The sequence below is a fragment of the Lineus longissimus genome, chromosome 11 (assembly GCF_910592395.1).
Source record: "Lineus longissimus chromosome 11, tnLinLong1.2, whole genome shotgun sequence".
NCBI classification, from domain to species: domain Eukaryota; kingdom Metazoa; phylum Nemertea; class Pilidiophora; order Heteronemertea; family Lineidae; genus Lineus; species Lineus longissimus.
The window spans coordinates 3,485,913-3,507,255 of NC_088318.1; the positions used below are offsets into that span (position 1 = coordinate 3,485,913).

The 21,343-nt window shown below is 45.2% G+C and overlaps 3 protein-coding genes across 3 annotated transcripts; 2 read left to right on the forward strand and 1 right to left on the reverse strand.

Annotated features, from left to right (window-relative positions):
* The first annotated feature begins 1,063 nt into the window (after positions 1 to 1,063).
* LOC135495915 (uncharacterized) lies at positions 1,064 to 6,250 on the forward strand. Its single transcript, XM_064784940.1, has 7 exons — positions 1,064 to 1,275; positions 2,197 to 2,503; positions 3,103 to 3,444; positions 3,831 to 3,949; positions 4,430 to 4,587; positions 4,827 to 5,088; positions 5,750 to 6,250. The coding sequence occupies exons 1-7, from the start codon at positions 1,105 to 1,107 to the stop codon at positions 5,786 to 5,788; spliced, it is 1,398 nt and encodes a 465-aa protein (XP_064641010.1). The 5' UTR covers positions 1,064 to 1,104; the 3' UTR covers positions 5,789 to 6,250.
* A 36-nt stretch (positions 6,251 to 6,286) lies between these two features.
* On the reverse strand, positions 6,287 to 12,967 carry LOC135496049 (uncharacterized). The gene is made up of 2 exons (XM_064785158.1): positions 7,399 to 12,967; positions 6,287 to 6,489 (listed from the first exon to the last, which is right to left on the reverse strand). Exons 1-2 carry the CDS (start codon positions 12,965 to 12,967, stop codon positions 6,287 to 6,289), a joined length of 5,772 nt encoding a protein of 1,923 aa, XP_064641228.1.
* A 2,197-nt stretch (positions 12,968 to 15,164) lies between these two features.
* Positions 15,165 to 20,367, forward strand: LOC135495793 (uncharacterized). The gene is made up of 9 exons (XM_064784715.1): positions 15,165 to 15,280; positions 15,457 to 15,657; positions 16,220 to 16,526; positions 17,081 to 17,239; positions 17,480 to 17,731; positions 18,123 to 18,241; positions 18,583 to 18,740; positions 19,031 to 19,310; positions 19,711 to 20,367. Exons 2-9 carry the CDS (start codon positions 15,493 to 15,495, stop codon positions 19,843 to 19,845), a joined length of 1,575 nt encoding a protein of 524 aa, XP_064640785.1. The 5' UTR covers positions 15,165 to 15,280; positions 15,457 to 15,492; the 3' UTR covers positions 19,846 to 20,367.
* The last annotated feature ends 976 nt before the right edge of the window (positions 20,368 to 21,343 follow it).

Sequence of the window (21,343 nt, forward strand, 5' to 3'; positions counted from 1 at the left end):
ATTATCTGGGCCAGAACCGAACATTTCGATAACAAATTAAAATTGTACGTGACTGTGTTGCCAGTGAGGATGTTTTTGTCAGGAACCGAAACAATCTTGATACTGGATGCGCTGATTTTTCACTGTGCGAGTTTGGAACCGAAACCGTTGCTTTTGTATTGACCCATCCTCGTATACCAAGGGCTTTCAATATACAACGGCTCTCGATACGACGCAGGACTGAGACATCCTGGAACTCAGGATGGGATTTACCCCGCAGGCAAACACTAAAGGGAAAACCAAAAATCAAGATTGTGAAGGAATTAGCGCAGTAGCTTCCAATCAGAAGAAGTTGTAAGTTGGTCTTTCCTCTATTTCTTCAGAAAAATTGACTTTTACCTGGAGGCAGTAAATATGAAGAATTTAAACATCATTATAGCTCTATATTATATGTGATAGGCCTAACAGTCATGCAGTGGACAGTGTCAACGCTTCCAGACAACTAGACTCCCTGGGCAGACCATCGTGTCATCCAATATAATTGTTCATTGATGTACAGGAAACAACATGTCAGTATGATGCTATAAGCTCAAAATCATGCTTTCTTACAACCGGGCCCGGGCGACAGAACGAGGCGGGTCCAATGCGTCCGGAGTGTACCAGGCAACGCGCGTAATGGGCGGAGGCGCTGGAAGTTCAGTAGGCTATGGCACCTGAGACTCGATCCGTCTTCGGTCTGAGGTATATACTATCTCCACGGGTCCATTTCTAGTACTAATATAAAAGTCTACGCAAGCTACTCATGTTTCTCACTTCAATTGGTGGGATAATTTGCTTGCCTAGGCATAGACAGACAGCAAATCAAAGGAACCTGTCGGTTTTACCTTACAGTAACCAGACCAAGTTAGTCTGGTTACTCTAACGTCTCATTCGAAGGACAGTGAAGAACCAGGAAAATTAGTTAACCGATCCAGGAATACAATGGGGTCTTTTGCGTGTGGTAGCGAGCAGTGGTAACCACTATAGGCTACGAAACTTATACAAATATTGTAAATTTTCCATTTTTGGTACTTTTCAGACATGACTGCGGTATATCCGTTTCAAAACAACACGATTCACACCGACATGGCACAGCAGAAAAAGGACCAACTTCGTGAATTCCTCCGACAAAGGCTAGATGCTGGTGAAACACCAAGTGCTTTGAAATGGACAAACAAAGATAACTTTGAATTCCGATTGGAATGGAAACATAAGAAGGACAAGGCAGCTGGGCGGAATGAAGATGCTATCTTCCGGGTGAGCAATAATGTCGTCTCCATATCGACATAATGGTAAAATACCGTAACTGTCTTATAATTTTTGATAGTTGATATATGAAAAAAGGCCGGGTCTATTTGGCAAGCCGCTCGCCGAACAGGCATCTTTTTTTGTCCTGTTTGGAGAGCCGCTTGCCAAACAGCACTAAAAAGCCACCCTGTTCGGCCAGCCGGGCTTGCCAAACAGGTAAAAAATCTACCCTGTTTTGCGAGCTGGAGACTTTACTTTAATATTAATGAGTTCGGCTCTCCATTCAGGACAAGAAAAAGTCGCTGTTTGGTAAGCCGGGCTTGTCAAGTAGTCACTTCCATGAAATAAACACAAAATACATCATTGGGTCGCTTCAACGACACTAGAATATAAAGATCGACGTCTATGATGATAGTATTCTGTGTCGTTGTTGTTTCTGAAAATAGGATTTGCTCCTCCGGATTTCAAGTTTCACCGACGCTTGTGTGTTAAAAAGACCCCCCCCCCAAAAAAAAAATGTATAGATATTATGGACCAGAGCGTTCGATGCCATTCATAATGTTCAATTTGGATAGGGAATGGGTTTTCGACCTATGTTGTCCAATGCCAGTTTATGACGTCGTGTTCCGCCTGCCGTGCTTGGCCTTTTTTGTCAATTTCTTAGAAATCAATGAAGCAGTATAGATCGGTGAAACTCTAGGAGTATGGAACATATAATCGCAACATATCCGAACAACACCATAAGTACCATATACGCGATTGTCTCCTCGCGTTTCGGGTGCTTCTTAGTTTTCGCAAATCCAGTCCCCCGAAACGCCAGCGCATACGCCTGTCCGATCAGGAACAGTGGGATAGGTTTCGCGTTGGTGTTTTGGGGCCTTTCGAAAACTCCCTACACTTGATTGATTGATACCAATATTAACCTTGCAGGAATGGGCTAAGCACAAAGGCAATGACACCAGAGAAATCACAAAATTGAAGGAAAACTTTCGAAAGGCTCTCCAGAAGTCACCATTTGTTGAAATCCTTCAAGAGGGTAAAACCCTTGCATACAAAATCTGTCGTTTAAAGTACGACTCTGGTGAAAACGCGGGTACCCCGGGAACGAGGCGCCGGAAGGAGGCGAGAGGTCAAGCGATTAATGCAGAGATACCCCAAATAGTGAAACCACTCAGTGACGCGGATAACAGAAGACTCCGTGCCACTTACGAAGACATGACACCCCCGATGACACCGCGTAAGTTCAAAGCATTGCCGATCCATGATTGTCGCTCACTCTCTCTGTGGCGTTCTCTTAATCCTGGGACATACGGACTGACCCTCGACCCTGCACCTCTTGAAAGACCAGGTTTTTCAGCCAACAAAAATATATGCGCCCCGTAGAGGTTCTCGGTGAAATGAAAGGCCTCTAATGGTTTTCGATATGTTGAACAACGTATGAGGGTTTTTCAATTTCGCCGAAAATCCTCTACATGGTGCATATTTGTGTTGGCTGAATAAGCTCAAAAACCTTTATTTCTGAGAATGTGGATAGCAAATAGTGCTAATCGACTTTGACATGTAGACAATATTATACCAGCTAGACGTTTAGGCAGGATCTGTGGTAGATCTGAGGACGCGACATCCATCACGATCACCGATGTAACGAGAAAGCATATCCTCTTTGACTAAAAGTCCCCAAATATTGGACTTTTCGGAACTCCGTCATAGACGCTGTTAACCCTTTAGCAAAACCTTTACTAGTGCTGCAGCTGTGAAAGCCAGATTGGTCACCAATCTTAGGACTATATATCATTCCTTTTAAACCAGTTTACCTGTTGGATTACCTTTTTCCAGCTCCAGTGGAGGCTAGTTGTCCTTCAATAACTGACATCGATCTTGATGTCAGTATGGAAACTCCTTTGAATTCTGAGGAATGGCAAGAGCTTTTCGAAGACTTCGCAGCCTCACAACCTGAGGATATGATCACGGAAGAATGTGGAGTGGTTATGCATATGGGCGGGCAGGAACCAATGATATGTCAAGGTGAAAACTATCCTGTACTTTCACCTCACAGACTACAAGAGATGGAAGAGCAACACGAACCGATTACCTTGCCGAGCAACTTGACCACCGGCCACTACCATGGGATTGACTTTAGGAAGGCTGAATGTTGTGATGGTTCAGTGCGACTTGGAGGTAATCATGTTAGAAGAGCGAACTTTTTCCATATCGCTCGAAAGAACGCATTATGCGTATAACGAATAACTGCAGTCTTGATAGTGCGCAGTGATGGGAGAAGGAACAGTTTCGATGGATAAGCATGTTTAAGGCAAAACGATTTCCGGATGATAGTACCTCCTCATTAAACCAACAACGAATTTTATTACGTAACGTGATGAAAAGAGCTAATCTTTAATCGTGCACTGGCATGACATGGTTGCTCCGATCAACATGACCGCCAAGCGGCCATTTTGAATTTATGGGGATGGGGATCCCTAAACGGCCGACAGATACAGCGGGCGATCTACGGCTCGGTATATATTTGAAGAAAGTTTAGTAAATACGATGCGTTTCCTTTCCAGTCCATGACATCTTTGTGCTCATCAAACATCGAAGATGCGTCCTTAACAGATGCCACATTGCTTGTCATAGAGGGTTTAGAATTAATTACTTGAAGCCAGGTGCGCGGGATTGTTTTGAGGTAAGTCGCCGCAGGGCTTGTCGTGGGTTTTCGATACGATTCATGTAATCTGGTGATTACAACCCCGGGATTACAACAGGTCTGAAATCCCAGTGGCCTGGTCTGAAGCCGTCAGGTCAGCTATCAGCTAATTTGAAGAGAGTAAAGAAAATGAATGAGTATACATACAAATATTGTCTTCCAGCATTAAATGGTGACTATAAGCAAAAGCAGCGGGTTTAATTGGGCATCTTCGGGTAACTAATATGCTCAGTAACGACACTGGGTCACGTGCCGTTCAGCACTAAATATATTCCTGGTATACAAACGTGAACAGTTTTAACGTACTGAGATATGGGAGAGACCCCTATTGGCGACCTCGAGTAACTTTTTCTTGTCTACCTCTGGCTGCTGCCTGTGGATTCCCTTTAAAGGGTAACAAACCACTAGTTAAACCTCGTAGGCTAATCCATGCCTGTATGATCTTGTCAAATCTTTCAGGGCCTTGGGGCAGAACTGATTAGGCCTGACATACACCCATTCTCAGAGGTTGAAAATGGCCAAGTGACACGAGCCAGACTTATCCTAGAGGCAATGAACCAAGGACTATACATATTTGCAGATGAGGAAGGGAACATCCATGCAGTCAGAATAAGCAGGTAAGCCACGTCCTGGTCGGGGGCGGGGGGGGGGGGCGAAATGTCCTTGAAAATTTTAGGCCAAAATAATGGGCAAACACATTTTTTGGCGACTTCTGGGAGGGGGGGGGGGGGCATTGGGCATTTGCCTTCTGCCTCCCCTCGCTAGCTACGCCCGTGATTGGTGAGGATTTCTCCATCAATCACCAATGTTAAGCAACGTTAATTGGGCCTATTCTTCAGTCGTGTTGTCTTTTCAGCCTTAACATATTCTACGCAAACACCATCCTCAGAGGGAATCAAGCGTCACCCGAAATTTTGCCGATAAACGAAGACGTCATCGTCTTTGATCATAAAGTGTACATGAAGGCTTTCGAAAATTGGGTGAAGAACAAGGGGACGAAACCTGACGTCCGGGTCCTTTTCTCTGTCAGTGAGAAATGGAGCCTGGCGGATCCTCATGACAAGTGTGCCATCACTATAACCATTGCCAACGCACGACTGCTGTTCCAAAAGAAGCAGGTGAGAGTCCATCCTCGAATACCAGGGTCAGTCGTATGATCCTCCCTCGCACGTCAAAAGCTCAATCATGTGGGCCGAGTGAAAAGCTCCGAAGTTTAGGACGGTGCGAGTTATATGGCAGCAAACTTGTCGTCTGTCGTGCGAAACCTGACAAAAAGTCGATAAAACTGCAAAAAACAGTGTCCAGACTATGCACAACGCTTTTGTCATGCCTGCCGGCGGTCACGTGGTTCATATACAACATCAAATGTCACTTCAGGCTTTTTCAGCCAACGCCCTTGCTAAGAGAATGTGGGGCAGGGCCTATATAGGCCTACGTCGTCTGCTAAGTAGGTCTAGACGTCGCAAATACACTTCCGAGGCAGTTTAGTCCACAGCCCGTCTGGTGGAGTAGACTCCCAGAGCAGGCCATTTCGTCATCATATGAGTTATGTTTGAAGGAGGCACGAGGCCTGCCCACTGCGTCCTGAGTGGAGCCATGGTGTGTCATTTCAATGAACAAAAAAATCCTGACACGATTGACATCTCATGCCGAGGTCAAAATTCTCCCTTTACCTCTAATGTCAACAATGAACTGGTGACAAGTCTTCTTATTCCGCTTTCAAATGATAAAAAACAGCTTATTTCTTGTCATGACGGTATGAGACACTTTCTGTTTCAGTTTGGTCAGTGGTGGAACAACGGCCCCATCCCAGTTTGACAGTTGAAACAATCCGAATTCGTCAACAATGTCGTTCGTCAGTTTTGAGAAAGAGCGGACAGTTTGAGCGAGGACAATATTCTCTTTTTCCTTTCAAACATGAAATGAAAGTGATGGACAGGGGATGGTCTATAGCCGAAGGCCTCGTCATTTGCCTGCAGTTAGAGATTGAACTTTTGCAGAACAAACATTCCTATAGTACAAGTCAGGACGACATAGACAGCGACCAGGACTACGACCGTGTCAAGAGATAGAGTTAAATGAAGCTGTGACCATTTTTTAGAAACCAATTCCGTCATGAAAATGAACCCAAGAGGGCAATTTCATCCAACCCTTCAGGGTGTTCCAGAAAATTCTTATAATTTGCATGGCTGTAAAGAACAATGCATTTAGCTAATAAACCTCATTCTTGATATGTAGGCTTTTTTCAGGAAGTATTGAGGGGGTCGGCCCTGTGATAAATGACGCAATGCAATGCAATGCTGACCCCGTGCACCGTTAAGCTTGCAGCACACCCGACTCCAACTCTGTCGTCCAGAGGAGTTCGACTGAACGCCGCTCGCCGCCAAACACCTCCACTCGCCGCCGCTGAATCGGTAGCACACCTGGCTGGCGTTTACCGGAGTCCAAACTCAAACCAGTTTGATACCTGGCGTCGAGTGGAGTTCGCCGGCGGTCAGCGGCGTCAAGTCGTAGTACACCTGTGGTGGAGACAGGGATGGAAAACTCAACAATTCGGGAGTCGATTTCTAATCTTCTTTTAACACCATAACATGGGGTTTTCTGAAATAGTACAAACATGTGTCACAATCAGAAACAGTACATCACAACCATACTTGTAGTATACAAATGTCCTCAAATTTGTCTTTCCTACAACATGGTCTTACACGGAGAACTAAAACCTACATATTACTGTCACACAGATCATTGAAAGCAGTCCTAAATATTCTCACAACTTAGTACATGACATAATGATATTGGTACTGTAAAATCGCTGGGAGACGTTGCTCCTATACACAGAGTGCATGCTCAATGCATAGATGTACGCATCGCACGAGGCGCGCACTCATCGAAACTTCTGGCGAAGCATTCAAGACAACGGACAATCAAACCTTGATTTTGATGTACACCTTTAACTATTCTGAATGACAGTGGGCTAGGGGTTTCTATACATATTTTGCTTTTACCTGAATCTTGAAACCTCCCGATTCAAACCATAAAGAGTTACAAAAAACCCACAAAAAAGAGGGACGAAGTCCGCGAAGACCTTCCCTGACAAATCGAAATGGCTGAAGCGCATGTTACGTCATCGCAACTCACGACGCGGGGTTGTCTCAGCGCGTGCGCAAGTTAAAGTTGGCGAAAGAACATGTCAAAGGTGACGATAGGCAAATAACTGGGAAAATAGGCGCAATATTCAAAACATCCTCCGGGCGCCAAAGGACGCGCTTATGATTATAACGCGGACGCATTAATTTTTTATGATATAGAAATAGAAATGTCTATAATAGACTAAACTTGGAATGACGGAATATGATGATGGAATATGGGGCGAGACCAATAGGCACAAAAACACAATATCTATTGGTCCTCATGAACCACCTCCTCACTTCCAACGAAATCACTGTCCTCACCATCACACTCTAGGATAGGAACACATCTCTGAATTGAACGATTCCTGAAACCGGTCTTGACTTTGACGCGAACATTGCGGATGACACCGTCGTCTCCAGGGAATACTTCTTCGATTCGACCTAGCTCCCATTGACCGCGCACTGCACTTGGATCAACCAAAAGGACAATGTCACCAACCTGAACCTCTCTGTCCTTCCGAAGCCACTTAGACCTTCTTTGCAATGTGGGCAAATATTCCCGAACAAACCGTGTCCAAAACTGATTTACCAAACTCTGGGTAAATTCAAATCTCTTGTGGAGATTTTTGGTTGGGTTGAATGGACCTTGTGGCGTTTCAGCCGATGCTCTTCCAAGAAGAAAGTGGTTGGGCGTTAAGGGCTGTAAATCATTGGGATCATTTGAACTATAACCCAATGGCCTGGAGTTGACCAGATTCTGGACCTCCGCGAATACTGTGGACATTTCATTCCACGTGAGGGTTTGTTGTCCAACAACTAACTTGAGACCTTTCTTGACCAATTTTACAAGTGATTCATAAAATCCTCCCTGGTTTGGACTTAGAGGGGTTATAAAACGCCACTTGACTTGGTGGAGGACGGCAAACCTTTGAATTTGCTCTCGCCCTTCCTGTACAAGTTTTCTTAGCTCCTTCTCCGTGCTGATAAAGGAGCTACCATTGTCTGAGATGATAGTTGACGGCCATCCATGATGCGAGACAAATCTCCTGAAGGCATGGAGAAATGCCTGAGTGGACAAATTTTCCACAATCTCAAGATGTACTGCCCTTACAGTACCACAGGTGAAGATGGCTCCCCAAGCCTTCGTGCTCTTATTTCTACCACATTTGAGGAAGAATGGACCAAACAGATCAAGGCCTGTAGTACTGTAGACTGGAGCAAACAATGCAAGACGCTCACTGGGTAGGTCAGCCATCCAAGGGACCAGTGGAGACTTGCGCAATTTCCTACACACCACACAATCTCTAACAATCTGACGTGCCAAATTCCGACCTCTCAGAAACCAGTACTTTCTCCGGCCATGGCAGAGAGTACTTTCAGACCCGCAATGTCCATTTTTCCAGTGGACATTTCTCATCAACAATCTGGAAATGTGGCAAGATGCTGGGAGGAGAAAAGGATGATTTTCATCATAGGACAGCGGAGACTTGCGAAGACGACCTCCTACCCTGAGCAAACCCTGATTGTCCTCAAAGGGAGCCAGATCCTTGCAACGAGTTTCCCAATCAATGAGCCCTCTCTGCGCAGTAGAAACCCAGTACCTTTCAGCTCTTTCTCGTTCTCCTGGTTCAAGCTCTCCGGTCTTTATATCCTCCTTTCTTGCCCTGGCCCTCAGATTACCAAAGAAGCGGAGGCACAATGCTGTCACATTGATAAGTCTAGGCCAACTTGAATAGTCTTCACACTTGATTGGTGGAACAATCTTCACATCTGATGCAGACATATTGGGGGGTTGTCTTTCCGGTCTCTTCTCACAATCCCTTTCAGCAATCTTCGACGGCTGAGCTGGCCAATGTGTCTCTCCTTTCCTCAGAAACTCTGGCCCCTCAATCCAGCGACCGGCCATCTCTTCTGGTGTCAATCCCCTGGTGAGATCATCCGCAGGATTCTGGGCTGTTGGGACAAACTTCCAAACTGAGGGATCCCAGGTTGCCTGAATTTCAGCAACTCTTACCCCAACAAATTGCTTCAAGGAGAGAGAGTCAGACTTGACCCAGTGGAGGACAATCTCAGAATCAGACCACAAGTGGACCTCAGGCTTGGTACGCAGCTCAGAATGAATAGTCTTAGCCAGACGTGAGGCAATGAGAGCTGCCATCAGCTCAAGGCGCGGAATTGTGGTTTGGTGGAGTGGGGCCACCCTAGCCTTAGACGAGAACAGGCGGACGCTAATACCATCAGCTGTTGGCCACAGCATGTAGGCAACAGCCCCATATGCATGAATGCTGGCATCCCCGAAAACATGAAGTTGGGGAATTCCAAATGCGTCGTCTGGTTTAACTGACCTAGGGACAGACACTGTCTCAAGTTGTTTGAAACTGGAGAAAATCTCATTCCATCGCTGAACCTGGTCGGGGGGCAGACCAGTGTCCCAACCAAAGTCCTTGAGTCTCCAAATGTCCTGCATGGCAATTTTGGCAGTGATTGTGACTGGGGTAGCAAGACCAAGTGGATCAAAGAGAGTTGACAGATGAGACAATACAGACCTCTTAGTCAAAGACGAGTCAGGTGGATCCTTCACCTTGAAATGAATAAAATCAGTGCTATGATCCCAAGAGACCCCAAGGGTCTTGACACTATCGTTACCGCTACCTCCAAGACTAATAGACTCACCACTATGCACACTAGCTGGCTGACCTTCAGGTTTACCGATACCACGAGAAATGTACCACTCCTTGACTCTGAAGCTCCCTGTCGCTAGGATTTCATCAAGATCACTCATCTTGCCTCGGGCAACGTCTGTCTTTCCACAGGAATGTATCAGGTCGTCCACGTATCGATCTTCTTCTAGGACCTGGGCAGCCTCCGGATGAGACGTCTTGTGGCGCTCAGCTATCTTCAACATCACTAGGCTCGCCATGTCAGGGGATGATCGATCACCAAATGCAACTCTGGTCAGCTTGAAGATTTCAGGGTCTCTTGTGTCATCCCGGTTTCGCCACAGAAAACGATGCACCTCGGTATCCTCAGGCTTCAACAAAATCTGAAGGAACATTTTAGAGATGTCACCCACAATAGCAACTAAGTCCTCCCTGAACCTAAGCAATACTCCAAACAAGTTTCCAATCAAATTTGGGCCCTTATATAGAAAAGAATTTAAGGAGACACCCTGGAACTGACAAGCTGGGTCAAAGACTACTCTTAGGGGTGTGCTGAGTTTATCAGGACGGTATATGCCATGATGCGGCAGATAAAACCTAGGCCTCTTCTCAAGATCACAGGGGTCAACCCTTACGGCCCATCCCTTGTCGACATACTCCTCGACGGCGGCATCATAAAGCAAAGCCTTCTCTGGAGTACGAGACAGACTCCTTTCCAAAGAGATTAGCCTCTTCTTGGTCAGGCAATAATTGTCAGGCAAGAGACAGGGATCTCTCTTCCAGGGTAAACCGATCATGTATCGGTCCCCCTCCAGACTCACAGATCTCTCCAACAGCGCTAGAGACTTCCTGTCCTCTGAGGACATGGGATCAACAGGGCATTGACAAGTTGGGGCTCTGACCCCAAGCACCTCCAGATCATACAAGTCAGACATATCGACCTTCCTAACCAGATTCACAGACAGCCGCTTAGGGGCCTTCCCCTCAGAACCGATTACATACCAACCCAGTGGGATGCGCTTGGCTATGGGCTCAAAATCCAATCCACGCCTGACCTCTTCCTCTGAGTGGAGATGACTGTACTGAACCCCCAATATTAGGTCGACTGGACCACCAGGGTGGGAGATGTTCAAATCCCTGAGATGAGAAAATGAATGCAAATATTCCATGTTCAAAGGTGAGACCTCAGATACTGTGCAATCCATCTCATGAGCCTCAACTAAGTGCTCCTCCCCTCCATCCAAATGGGAAATCCAGAACTTTAGTCTACGACTATCCTGCTGGCCCTGCTGTGACCCACCAACAACTTGAACTTCAATGGGCTCGTTCTTGCCCTGGAGGCCCAAACCTCTTGCAAAATCCCTCCGGATAATGTTGGTCGTTGACCCTGAATCAACCAAGACATTCCCCTGCCTGATCCTACCATTCTCAGCCCTAAACAACACCCTAACTACAGGCAGAATACCATTTTTGTCAATAGCCGCTGTGGCAGAACCTGAAAAAGGAGCAGACTGGACAATCGGAGGTGGAGAGTCAACATGTAGCATCACATGATGCCACCTAGTGCATCCAGCTTTCCCACATTTCCTCTTCGACCTGCAGTCTTTAGATCGATGACCCCTGACAAGACATGAAAAACACAGATTATGTGTCTTGACAAGATTGTGACGTTCTGAGACTGAATTACTGACAAATGTGGGGCACTCAGGCACCTTGTGTGGCTCAGAGCAGATGTAACACTTATACTTGACAGCCTGCGCAGCAAAGGAGCGACTACCGGTACCTTGCTTTTCATACTTACTACCAGCAACACCCTTGTCAGTGGAGCGGAGATCCCCAAAGTCTGGGTCGCACTTTGCCCTGACTTTCTTGCGTAGGAAATCGGACAGATCGGTTATTGATGGCGCGCGTATAGGGTCACGCTCGCGAATATGGGCGGCTGTGTCCTGCCACTTGTCAATGAGGTAATCAGGGAGACGCTGGACGATGCGGCGTAGAGTTGCAACGGCGTTCACATCAGCGAAGTACTGGAGGCGCTGCAGACCTGCGATGACATTAATAACATCAATGGAGAAATCACGAAGTGCATCTCTAGAATTATCAATCTTTTTACCCCTTGCAATTCTATCAATAAAGGCACGAGCAACTACACTGCGGGCCCCAAATTGGTCCTTAAGTTGTTTCAACGCGGTTGCATACATCACACCTGCACATCCTAAACCAGCTATCAAACGTTCAGCATCACCAGAGAGATGCATTCTCAATTGCGCAAGACGGGCATCATCTTTGAGATGTGGTTTCTCATGAATGTGTAGTTTAAAGCTATCGATAAAGTCTACATAATCGATCGCTTTACCGCTGAACGATTTTATCTTTAATGTAGGAATGTCTCTACCCGCCTCTATGCGATAGAGGGCAGACGCTATAGTCAATTCACCACTGACACCACCGGGCAATACCGTCTCTTGAAACTCCACCAGTTCATCGATCCACCGGTCGAAGGTGGGCTCTGGATCCAACGCGACTCCGGCAGAGAGTCGAACACCAGACCGAATCGAAGACGGGCTGGCAAGCGGTACACCAATGGACGGTGTACTTGACAGCGACAATGGACCAGCAGCAGTCATCACTGGGGACAAGCCGGGTGGCGGACCAAAACCAGGTGGCAACGTAGCAGGAACAGTCGGCAGCGAGGCGGAAAACAGCCCAGGAGGGGCCGTCGTGGCAGCAGCAGCAGTAGTACCGCTTGGCAGCGACACAGGAACCAGTCCAGCAGGGGGCGACGTGATGACAGCAGTGACTGGCGGCAATGACACAGGAACCAGTCCAGCAGGGGGCGACGTGATGACAGCAGCACCGGATGCAGGCCCACTAGTAGAAGCTGTGGGGGAAGGTGGCCGAGCTTTGGTCAGCTTCGATTGATGGGCAGCGGCTTCATCAATAAAGTTGTAATACACCTCAATCAGTTCCGCCTCCCAATGAACAAATGCATCAGCATCCGTCGAATCTTCCTCCACCAGCGAAATCATATCAGTATTGATGTCACATGCCTGTCTAAAGTCCGCTGCAAGGGCATCCAGTTCTCGCTCAAGTCTCAGCAGCGAAATCGTGTCCTTATCGATGTTCTCTTTAAGGCGGTTGATAGCCCTCGTGCAACGGGCACGCAGTCCTTTGCGTTTGCTCTTTAAGTCTTCCATCGGCGCCATGTCGATCTTCACCAGTGCAGAAGCAGGATTCAGAAAAGAATGGTGGAGACAGGGATGGAAAACTCAACAATTCGGGAGTCGATTTCTAATCTTCTTTTAACACCATAACATGGGGTTTTCTGAAATAGTACAAACATGTGTCACAATCAGAAACAGTACATCACAACCATACTTGTAGTATACAAATGTCCTCAAATTTGTCTTTCCTACAACATGGTCTTACACGGAGAACTAAAACCTACATATTACTGTCACACAGATCATTGAAAGCAGTCCTAAATATTCTCACAACTTAGTACATGACATAATGATATTGGTACTGTAAAATCGCTGGGAGACGTTGCTCCTATACACAGAGTGCATGCTCAATGCATAGATGTACGCATCGCACGAGGCGCGCACTCATCGAAACTTCTGGCGAAGCATTCAAGACAACGGACAATCAAACCTTGATTTTGATGTACACCTTTAACTATTCTGAATGACAGTGGGCTAGGGGTTTCTATACATATTTTGCTTTTACCTGAATCTTGAAACCTCCCGATTCAAACCATAAAGAGTTACAAAAAACCCACAAAAAAGAGGGACGAAGTCCGCGAAGACCTTCCCTGACAAATCGAAATGGCTGAAGCGCATGTTACGTCATCGCAACTCACGACGCGGGGTTGTCTCAGCGCGTGCGCAAGTTAAAGTTAGCGAAAGAACATGTCAAAGGTGACGATAGGCAAATAACTGGGAAAATAGGCGCAATATTCAAAACAACCTGGGAGTTTTCTGGTGTTCGGACACTGGCGGCCAAAAAACTCCACTGGACGCCGAAGTTGGCAGAGTCAGGTGTGCTAGCCTATTGCCAACCCCTTCACAGACCGTTGTACAGGTTAGCCATGCTAAAACCAAACCTGAAATGATTTATATGCCTATGGCAAGCCAAAGCGGAATTTATTCAAGACTTTAGAATTACCATTCAAGAATATAAGTTCAAGAAGGAAATATATGTTCAAGACTAAAATATGTTCAACCTTGAATCAAATGTTTTCAACCTTGAATAAAATATGTTCAACCTTGAATAAAATATGTTCAACCTTGAATAAAATATGTCCAACCTTGAACAAAATATATTCAACCTTGAACAAAATATATTCAAGACTCACGTGACCATATTCAAGACGCACGTGACCACAAAATTGATGACGTAGATCGTAGAATCTGTGGTACTTCTGATGCGTTCTGTTTCACGACATGATTGATTGCCTGTATAGCCTAAACACTCAAACATGTCAAAAGACAACGAGAATCCGATACAGTGGTGTCGGCCTTAAGAATGAAAGGTGAGAGGCATTGCACATTTTGAACCTATAATTTGCCTGATATGTCTGTGAAACATGTATCGACTCTGACATTCACTCGACATCCATGTCATGATGTGTAGGATTACAGTACATGTCAGGTGTAGGCGGCTAGGTACATGTACAACCATGTGTCAAAACCTCGTGCGAACAATTCGAGCTCCGAAACGCAACACAAGTACCATGGGTTCGGGAAAGTCCGGAAAGCATCAAAACATAAGCAACTACGTCATCAATTTTGTGGTCACGTGCGTCTTGAATATGGTCACGTGAGTCTTGAATATATTTTGTTCAAGGTTGAATATATTTTGTTCAAGGTTGGACATATTTTATTCAAGGTTGAACATATTTTATTCAAGGTTGAACATATTTTATTCAAGGTTGAAAACATTTGATTCAAGGTTGAACATATTTTAGTCTTGAACATATATTTCCTTCTTGAACTTATATTTAACTTCTTGAATGGTAATTCTAAAGTCTTGAATAAATTCCGCTTTGGCTTGCCATATATGCCCGAGATGAAAAGTACCACAAAAGGTTTACAAAAGCTTTTTGGTAGGGCGGACTGATATCAATCCCATTTCTCAAGAACCAAGCACTTTTATACAGCTGTTTCATGAGTCATCATTTTGATTGACTGGATCTGTTTAGGCGACCTGACGACGCACGGGGGACATTGACCTTTCGTGAATAGTCGCGGTCGCAACCGAAACCAGACAGAAACTAGACTGGTACTCAGTGGTGTCGATACACACAACTATAAGCAATAGATTAGTATGAACAAGATAAGGCATCGGTCGAAACTGGAAGTAGAAATCCCGGTGGGTTTCCCCGTCGTCGAACGATACCAGGAACTCATTCCGCGTTGTGCAGGCCTATCGATTTTCTAACCCGCTTACTATGCAAGATTGAGGCTATAAAACAGTGCGACGTATATTCAGATTGCATTTTACGTTTGGGACAAGTTGTAAGTTCGTGTTCCGATTTATTATCTTATTTCTGTCTTTCGTCCAAGTCTTTGCCAACAATAATGGTGGGGACTTAGGTTTGTTACCTTTCAGATTATTTCATGATTGGTGACGGCTCCTGCTTTTTTTCATGAGGTAGGTCTGATAAATGTGTAATTTGTCTTTTCTATTGCAGTGATTTTTAATTAGACCTAATTACTGATTTGCTCAAATGGCACAGAAGAAAGAACAGCTTCGTGAATTCCTCCGGACTCGGTTGGATTTGGGTGAAACGAATGGTTTAGAGTGGATAAATAGGGATGAGCACATTTTCAAGTTGCCATGGAAACATCAGAATGATAGCGACAGGGAAGACGACGATGCTAAACTATTTCGGGTAAGAACTCTCGGTTTGTGAAATCTGAAGTCGCTGCACTCTGATTCAAAGTCTGAGCGTTAGCAATATAAGCCTTATCACATTTTAAGGTGAATGAAGATACCGCGTTACCCAACTTTAGAGTCTAAGATGGTTGATACGAATTTTATGAAGAAAAATATAACCTGTTCTGTGAATTTCTTAACTAAAATCACACAGTTTATGTACTAAATAACGGGCTATTACAATGGTTACAAAGTGAGAGAAATTTCACCACCAAATTGTTGCCGATTATCAACTCCGGGCAGCACAATAGGTGCTTTTAGAATGTTTACCTAAGTTATTATTTCGAAAAATCCGCGCTCACTATGCACACTGAAATCATCCTATAATTTATAAACTCTGCCAACAACTGTTGTCAATGATAAACCAATGAAATGGCAAAATTCAGTTAATCTTCCCAAGTCATCAGTTCGACATTAATCTTTGGAAAGTCTTGGTTCTCTAGCACTGAATACCGCAAGGCTATACCTGAGCGAAATGGGCTGCGAAATTACAAACAGGCTCTCAAATTCTTTTCCAGGAGTGGGGAAACCACAAGGGCCGGGGACCGAGTAAAGACGCGGACTTGAAGGCCACATTTCGGTCTGGTCTGAAGAAAACGCGCTATGTTAAGGTCCTTCAAGAAGGTGAAAACTTGAGACACAAAATCTGCCAACTCATATACCCGGATGAGGAGGGTGAGAAAACGGTTTCTCCAGGAGCGGGGGTGCGCCGCCGGAAGGACGCCCATCAGGATCGTGAAGTCGCTGAAGTGCCGGGAGTAACAATCATGCCAGGTCCTGCTGATAGTAATCTTCCAACCACTCTCCAGGAAATAACACCACCATGTAAGTTCGTTCTTGGATTTGTTACCCATCATTTATAGTACCCGGAAAGGTTATTCGCTCTATCGCAAAGCAATGCTCCGCAAATGTGAAACAATGCTGGAAGCAGTAAGACGAATACTCCTTTAATACGTTCTTAATAGGGAGTTTTCGCAAAGTCTCCGAAACGCCAACGTCAATGCCTTTACGTCGTTGTTCGGCGCCGCAACAATGATCAGAGCGTCGAGAAATGCGTTAGGCGTTCGCGTTGCCATTTCGGGGACTTTAGTGCGAAAAAGGGAGTCTTTGCAAATCCACGAAACGCCAATATGAACGCATATCTCATTGTTTGACCTCCTGATAATGAAGTCGAACAATGGGCTAGGCGTTCAAGCGGACGTTCTGGAGGATTTGCGAAAGCCCCGGACTACCCTCTAATGTTTACTTGCATTGAAGACGTATACTTCCATAAAGCGTTGTGTCCTGACGCTTAGTGTGATAAGAATGTAGACGACCACGTGCCCGATGTGCAGTCAATGATGATATGTATGATAGATTACTTATCATATATTTTCCAGCTTCTTTAGAGTCCAGCACTTCTTCAATAAAAAGCGAACTGGACAAATACCTAAATGGGGATAAAGAAATAACGGTGAATGCTGATGATGTTGTAAACCTTTTCCAATTCATCGAAATGCCTCGAGATGAAGGCATGAGTGGTGTGGAGGAATATGGAGGTAGGTTTAAAGGCGACTTCGCACGATCGCAGCGTTTTATTCTACTTTCCCATTTTCACCGCCCGATAAAAACTCCATCCGGCGCAGATCATACGCACCCGGGTTGCACTAGGACTTGGCGAAATAAAAACCTTGACTGAGTAACCAATCGTCCAGCATTTAAAGTTGCATTGCTCACCTTTTACAATACAATTGTTGGCGGCTGGCTCAATTCTTATCCTCATTCCCTTTTCATTACAGTCTATCCGCCGCTCGGGGTGGAAAACAGTAATTGGGCACAGTCACCAGGAGCAGCTCTGTCTCCGGATGTTGCTGACATTCAACAAGCGCAAGTTGATCAAGGACACGCAACGGGAAATTTGGAACTTCCAGCCCCCCAACCTAAAGTCCTCCTGTCGTCATCAGAGATGCCAAGTGACTTGAGCACCGGACACTTCGGCAAGATTGACTTCAGCAGATTCCAAGGGCCTGATGACAAAATACAACTTCAGTGTACGAGTAGTCTTTAATCTTGTTCTAAAATATGGTGTCATGCCTTGCAAAAATTCAAGCAAATCAAATGTGCTTCGTGAGTGTTGCGCGCACGCGGTGCGAATGCGCGATTTTGAGGCGTTGTCTCATAGTGGAGCAGTTGGTTGCGTCCCCCGTCTTTATTGACACTCGGCTTATTAGGGTAAACGGCCCTATTTGTTTTTTCACAGTTCTAATCATGATTGTATGTGTGGTATAAAAGAAGAGATGGGGCGGAAAAACTCGTGGCTGTCCCGCGGCTATGACCTTTATTGTTGTAGCGTGGAACGTCATTGGATACTGAAAAAGTGGATGTTCTCTGGGTTTGATTTCCAACCACGGGATTCTAATCATTCCGAAAATATCTTTGCAGATTCTGACATTTTCCTAATAATAAAACATAGAAGATACGTCCTCAACAAGTGTCACAGAGGATGCAGCAGAGGTGTCCGAATAAGTTATCTGAAGCCAAATGAGCCGGATCTTTATGAGGTGAGGAAATTTCGCCAGTGTTTCGAGGCATGCAGCTTGTAAATTTCATGCACAGCCTGCCTGTCTTGTGCAGTGTTTATTGCAGTCAATGATTTTTCAATTATCCTGTTTGGAGAAGTTACGGACCTGCTGGAAGCCATTTTCGAACATATCTCATGCCCAAGTTTTCCCTACGATTGGAGCCTTATCGCGACAGACAGGGCTCTCTAACTGACCCATACGTTAGCCTATAAAAGGTGTAGAGGAGATAACATGGAAACTCTTGATGCTCGACGTCCATTAGAGACGTGATGTTAACTTCGCGTCCCCATGCAATGAAAACTTCTTTTAAATTTTCTTAGGGCCTTGGAGCAGAAGTAATCACTCCTGCACTACCCAACTTCAACGAAGGTGAAGATGTCTATACGACGCGTGCAAGGGGACTGCTGGAGGCAATGAGATATGGTCTTTACCTCTATGCAGATGAGCAATTCAACATCCATGCTGTAAGAATTAGCAAGTAAGTACATATGTATGATCAAAAGTATATAAGGCTGCAGGGAAGCAGAAATTTTTTACTCAGCGTCCAAAACAGCAAGGGGACACAAATTTTAAAGCATCCCAAACAGAAAGGGACCGCGGGTAACGTCTTTACCTGAAAAAAAGGGCAGGGCTGTATGAGGGTTGGGTCGAGTGTCCACTGAATATCACTTTGTAATGAGAGACGCCAAGAGGCCAAATGTAAGTTATACCAGGAGCATTGAATACTAAATACCCGTTGATAAGTGAGTGTACTCTTCATTATTTCAGACTTCGGATATTCTATGCAAACACAATTTTCAGAGGGATCCATGCCAAACCCATAAAATTACCGAAAAATGAAGACGTCATTGTCTTTGACAGTAAGGTGTTCAGACAGGCGTTCGAAAATTCGATACGGGAACAGCCAGACAGTCCACGGCCAGGCGTGCGAGTCCTTTTCTCATTTGGTGAGACGTGGGACCTATCATCATCGCTGGACAAGTGTCACCTCTCCGTAGTCATCGCAAGTGCACCATTGCTTTTTCAAATGCACACGTTTATGAAGGCGGTGAGTTGAAGTTTCTTTACTCGAATAATACGTCAAAATCTTCATTTGCGTCGTCGTAATACGACCAGGCAGATGACAATGCCTGGTATGATTCGCATCATCATTCGCACACGGCCCAATTAAAAATGGCTGGGAAAATTCATTCTCGTTTCAAATGACTGTTTTCAGTCTGATACTGAACTTGAGGTATTAGTTGGTGGAGCTAAAGTGTAGGCCACACCAGAGTCTCTCAATAATTGAAAGACTCTGGCCACACCAATACAGTCGTAGAGGTTTTTGGCGAAATGGCATGCCGACCGCTGCCGTCAAAACGAGGCACAGTGGGCGGATATTGAACTGTGTGGTTGAAGGATTTTTAGAATGTATAGTAATATACGTTTACTCGATCTTGTCATTTCAGTCTGCGTCTTTACCAAAACAGATGGAAATGTCAGATTCGTCTAGTTGGAACTCGTCAACATCAGCAGTGCAGGAAGTCGGCGCTGAGATACAGAGAATGTCATTTGATGATAGCACACAACAGGAGAAAATATAGTGACTGTTTCTGCTGTGTTTTCTGGTGTAGGGCGATATACTGTATACCGCCCACTGTAGCAAACATCTTCCGACACCGGTGTCAGTCTAAGCCTTCTTCCCTCGCAGACACCTTACTGCTTGGTCATCTTCCCCCAAGGGAGGTCTCCGAAAAATGTGTTTTTCATGTTGGTTTTCTGCCCCCCCCCCCCCCCCCGCCCCCGCACGCGCACAAAGGATGAGATATGGCGATAAATGCCGAGTGAAAGAACTTAATCGTTCGGGTTGTGCAGCAACTTACATGCAGCATTTTGGACATTCAGTATAGGTTATATCCTCATCATCCCCATCATCATCATCATCATCATCATCATCATTACCAGAGAATTATTGACAATCCTTGCAAATTTCGCATTGCTTCTCATCTTATCGGGCATTGGACTCCTATGTATTCCATTTCGTCATCATGATAAATGTAAATATTTTTTTCATATTCTTGCCTTACAAAGGTTGTGTTTTGGTCAATAAATTTTATTTCATATCATTTCATTTGATCGTCCTTCCTTCATGTATCGGGTACACTCCGGACGTAGTGGACCAGCCTCGTTCCTCACCCAAACATGATGACGCAATGGACTGCCAAGGGAGTCTATAGGTCTATAGGTATTTTCGGGTCTTGCCGCCATCGCAACGAAGAGAGGACAAAAGAAAATGCACTGCACTTAGACAAAGGATAATAGGGAGGTTTCGCAACCGCCCGGTTAGGCCCTTCGACGACGTTTATCTATTGTTCAGGTAAACTCACACAATAGATAAACGTCGTCGTAGGGCCTAAACGGGTGGTTGCGAAACCTAACTATTGTCAGAGTAATTATTACCATTACGTTTGCTTAAACCTGATTGTCCAAGGAACAACAACACAAAGGAAGAATGGCCCATTCAATATATAGGGGATTAAACTCTAATGGTCAGGGTATGATCACTTTTCATTGGGACATATATTCTGTACATTGTACATTCGCGAAGCAAACGCCGTAGACTCCTATGCAGTCCATTTCGTCACCCTGATCGCCCTTCCTCCTCCGACAGGACGAGGCCATTGTACATTCGCGAAGCAAACGCCGTAGACTCCTATGCAGTCCATTTCGTCACCCTGATCGCCCTTCCTCCGACAGGACGAGGCCGTTCCACTGCGTTAGGAGTGTTGGCAAGTGAGGAATTCGGGGGCATCTCAAAAGCCATAAGAGTGACTATTTATGATATCAAGAATTCATTAAGACTATGAGTGCTTTATTGAAGTAAAAGTTGGTAGTGAAGAAGTAGAAAATGTCCCCTTGGAAAAAGTGTCCGTCCCTAGTGTATTCTGGGAGGTTTTTGATACTCCTACCTCTTACACAAAAAAGTTTGAAATATCGAGATGCGGAGTATATTGAAAATCACTGGTTATGTCCGGATGTATTATGGCAAGATTATAGACGGTTCTACTAGGCCGTGACCGTCAATAGCACAGAGAGAATTTT

Coding starts and splice junctions, on each gene's coding strand:
- LOC135495915 (XM_064784940.1), top strand. CDS start 1,105: ATGGCACAGCAGAAAAAGGACCAACTTCGTGAATTCCTCCGACAAAGG. Junction 3,950..4,429: donor GTGCGCGGGATTGTTTTGAG/GTAAGTCGCCGC, acceptor CAAATCTTTCAG/GGCCTTGGGGCAGAACTGAT. Junction 5,089..5,749: donor TGCTGTTCCAAAAGAAGCAG/GTGAGAGTCCAT, acceptor TTTCTGTTTCAG/TTTGGTCAGTGGTGGAACAA.
- LOC135495793 (XM_064784715.1), top strand. CDS start 15,493: ATGGCACAGAAGAAAGAACAGCTTCGTGAATTCCTCCGGACTCGGTTG. Junction 17,240..17,479: donor TGGTGTGGAGGAATATGGAG/GTAGGTTTAAAG, acceptor TTTTCATTACAG/TCTATCCGCCGCTCGGGGTG. Junction 18,242..18,582: donor ATGAGCCGGATCTTTATGAG/GTGAGGAAATTT, acceptor AAATTTTCTTAG/GGCCTTGGAGCAGAAGTAAT.
- LOC135496049 (XM_064785158.1), bottom strand. CDS start 12,967: ATGGCGCCGATGGAAGACTTAAAGAGCAAACGCAAAGGACTGCGTGCC. Junction 6,490..7,398: donor GGACAGTGATTTCGTTGGAA/GTGAGGAGGTGG, acceptor TCTCCACCACAG/GTGTACTACGACTTGACGCC.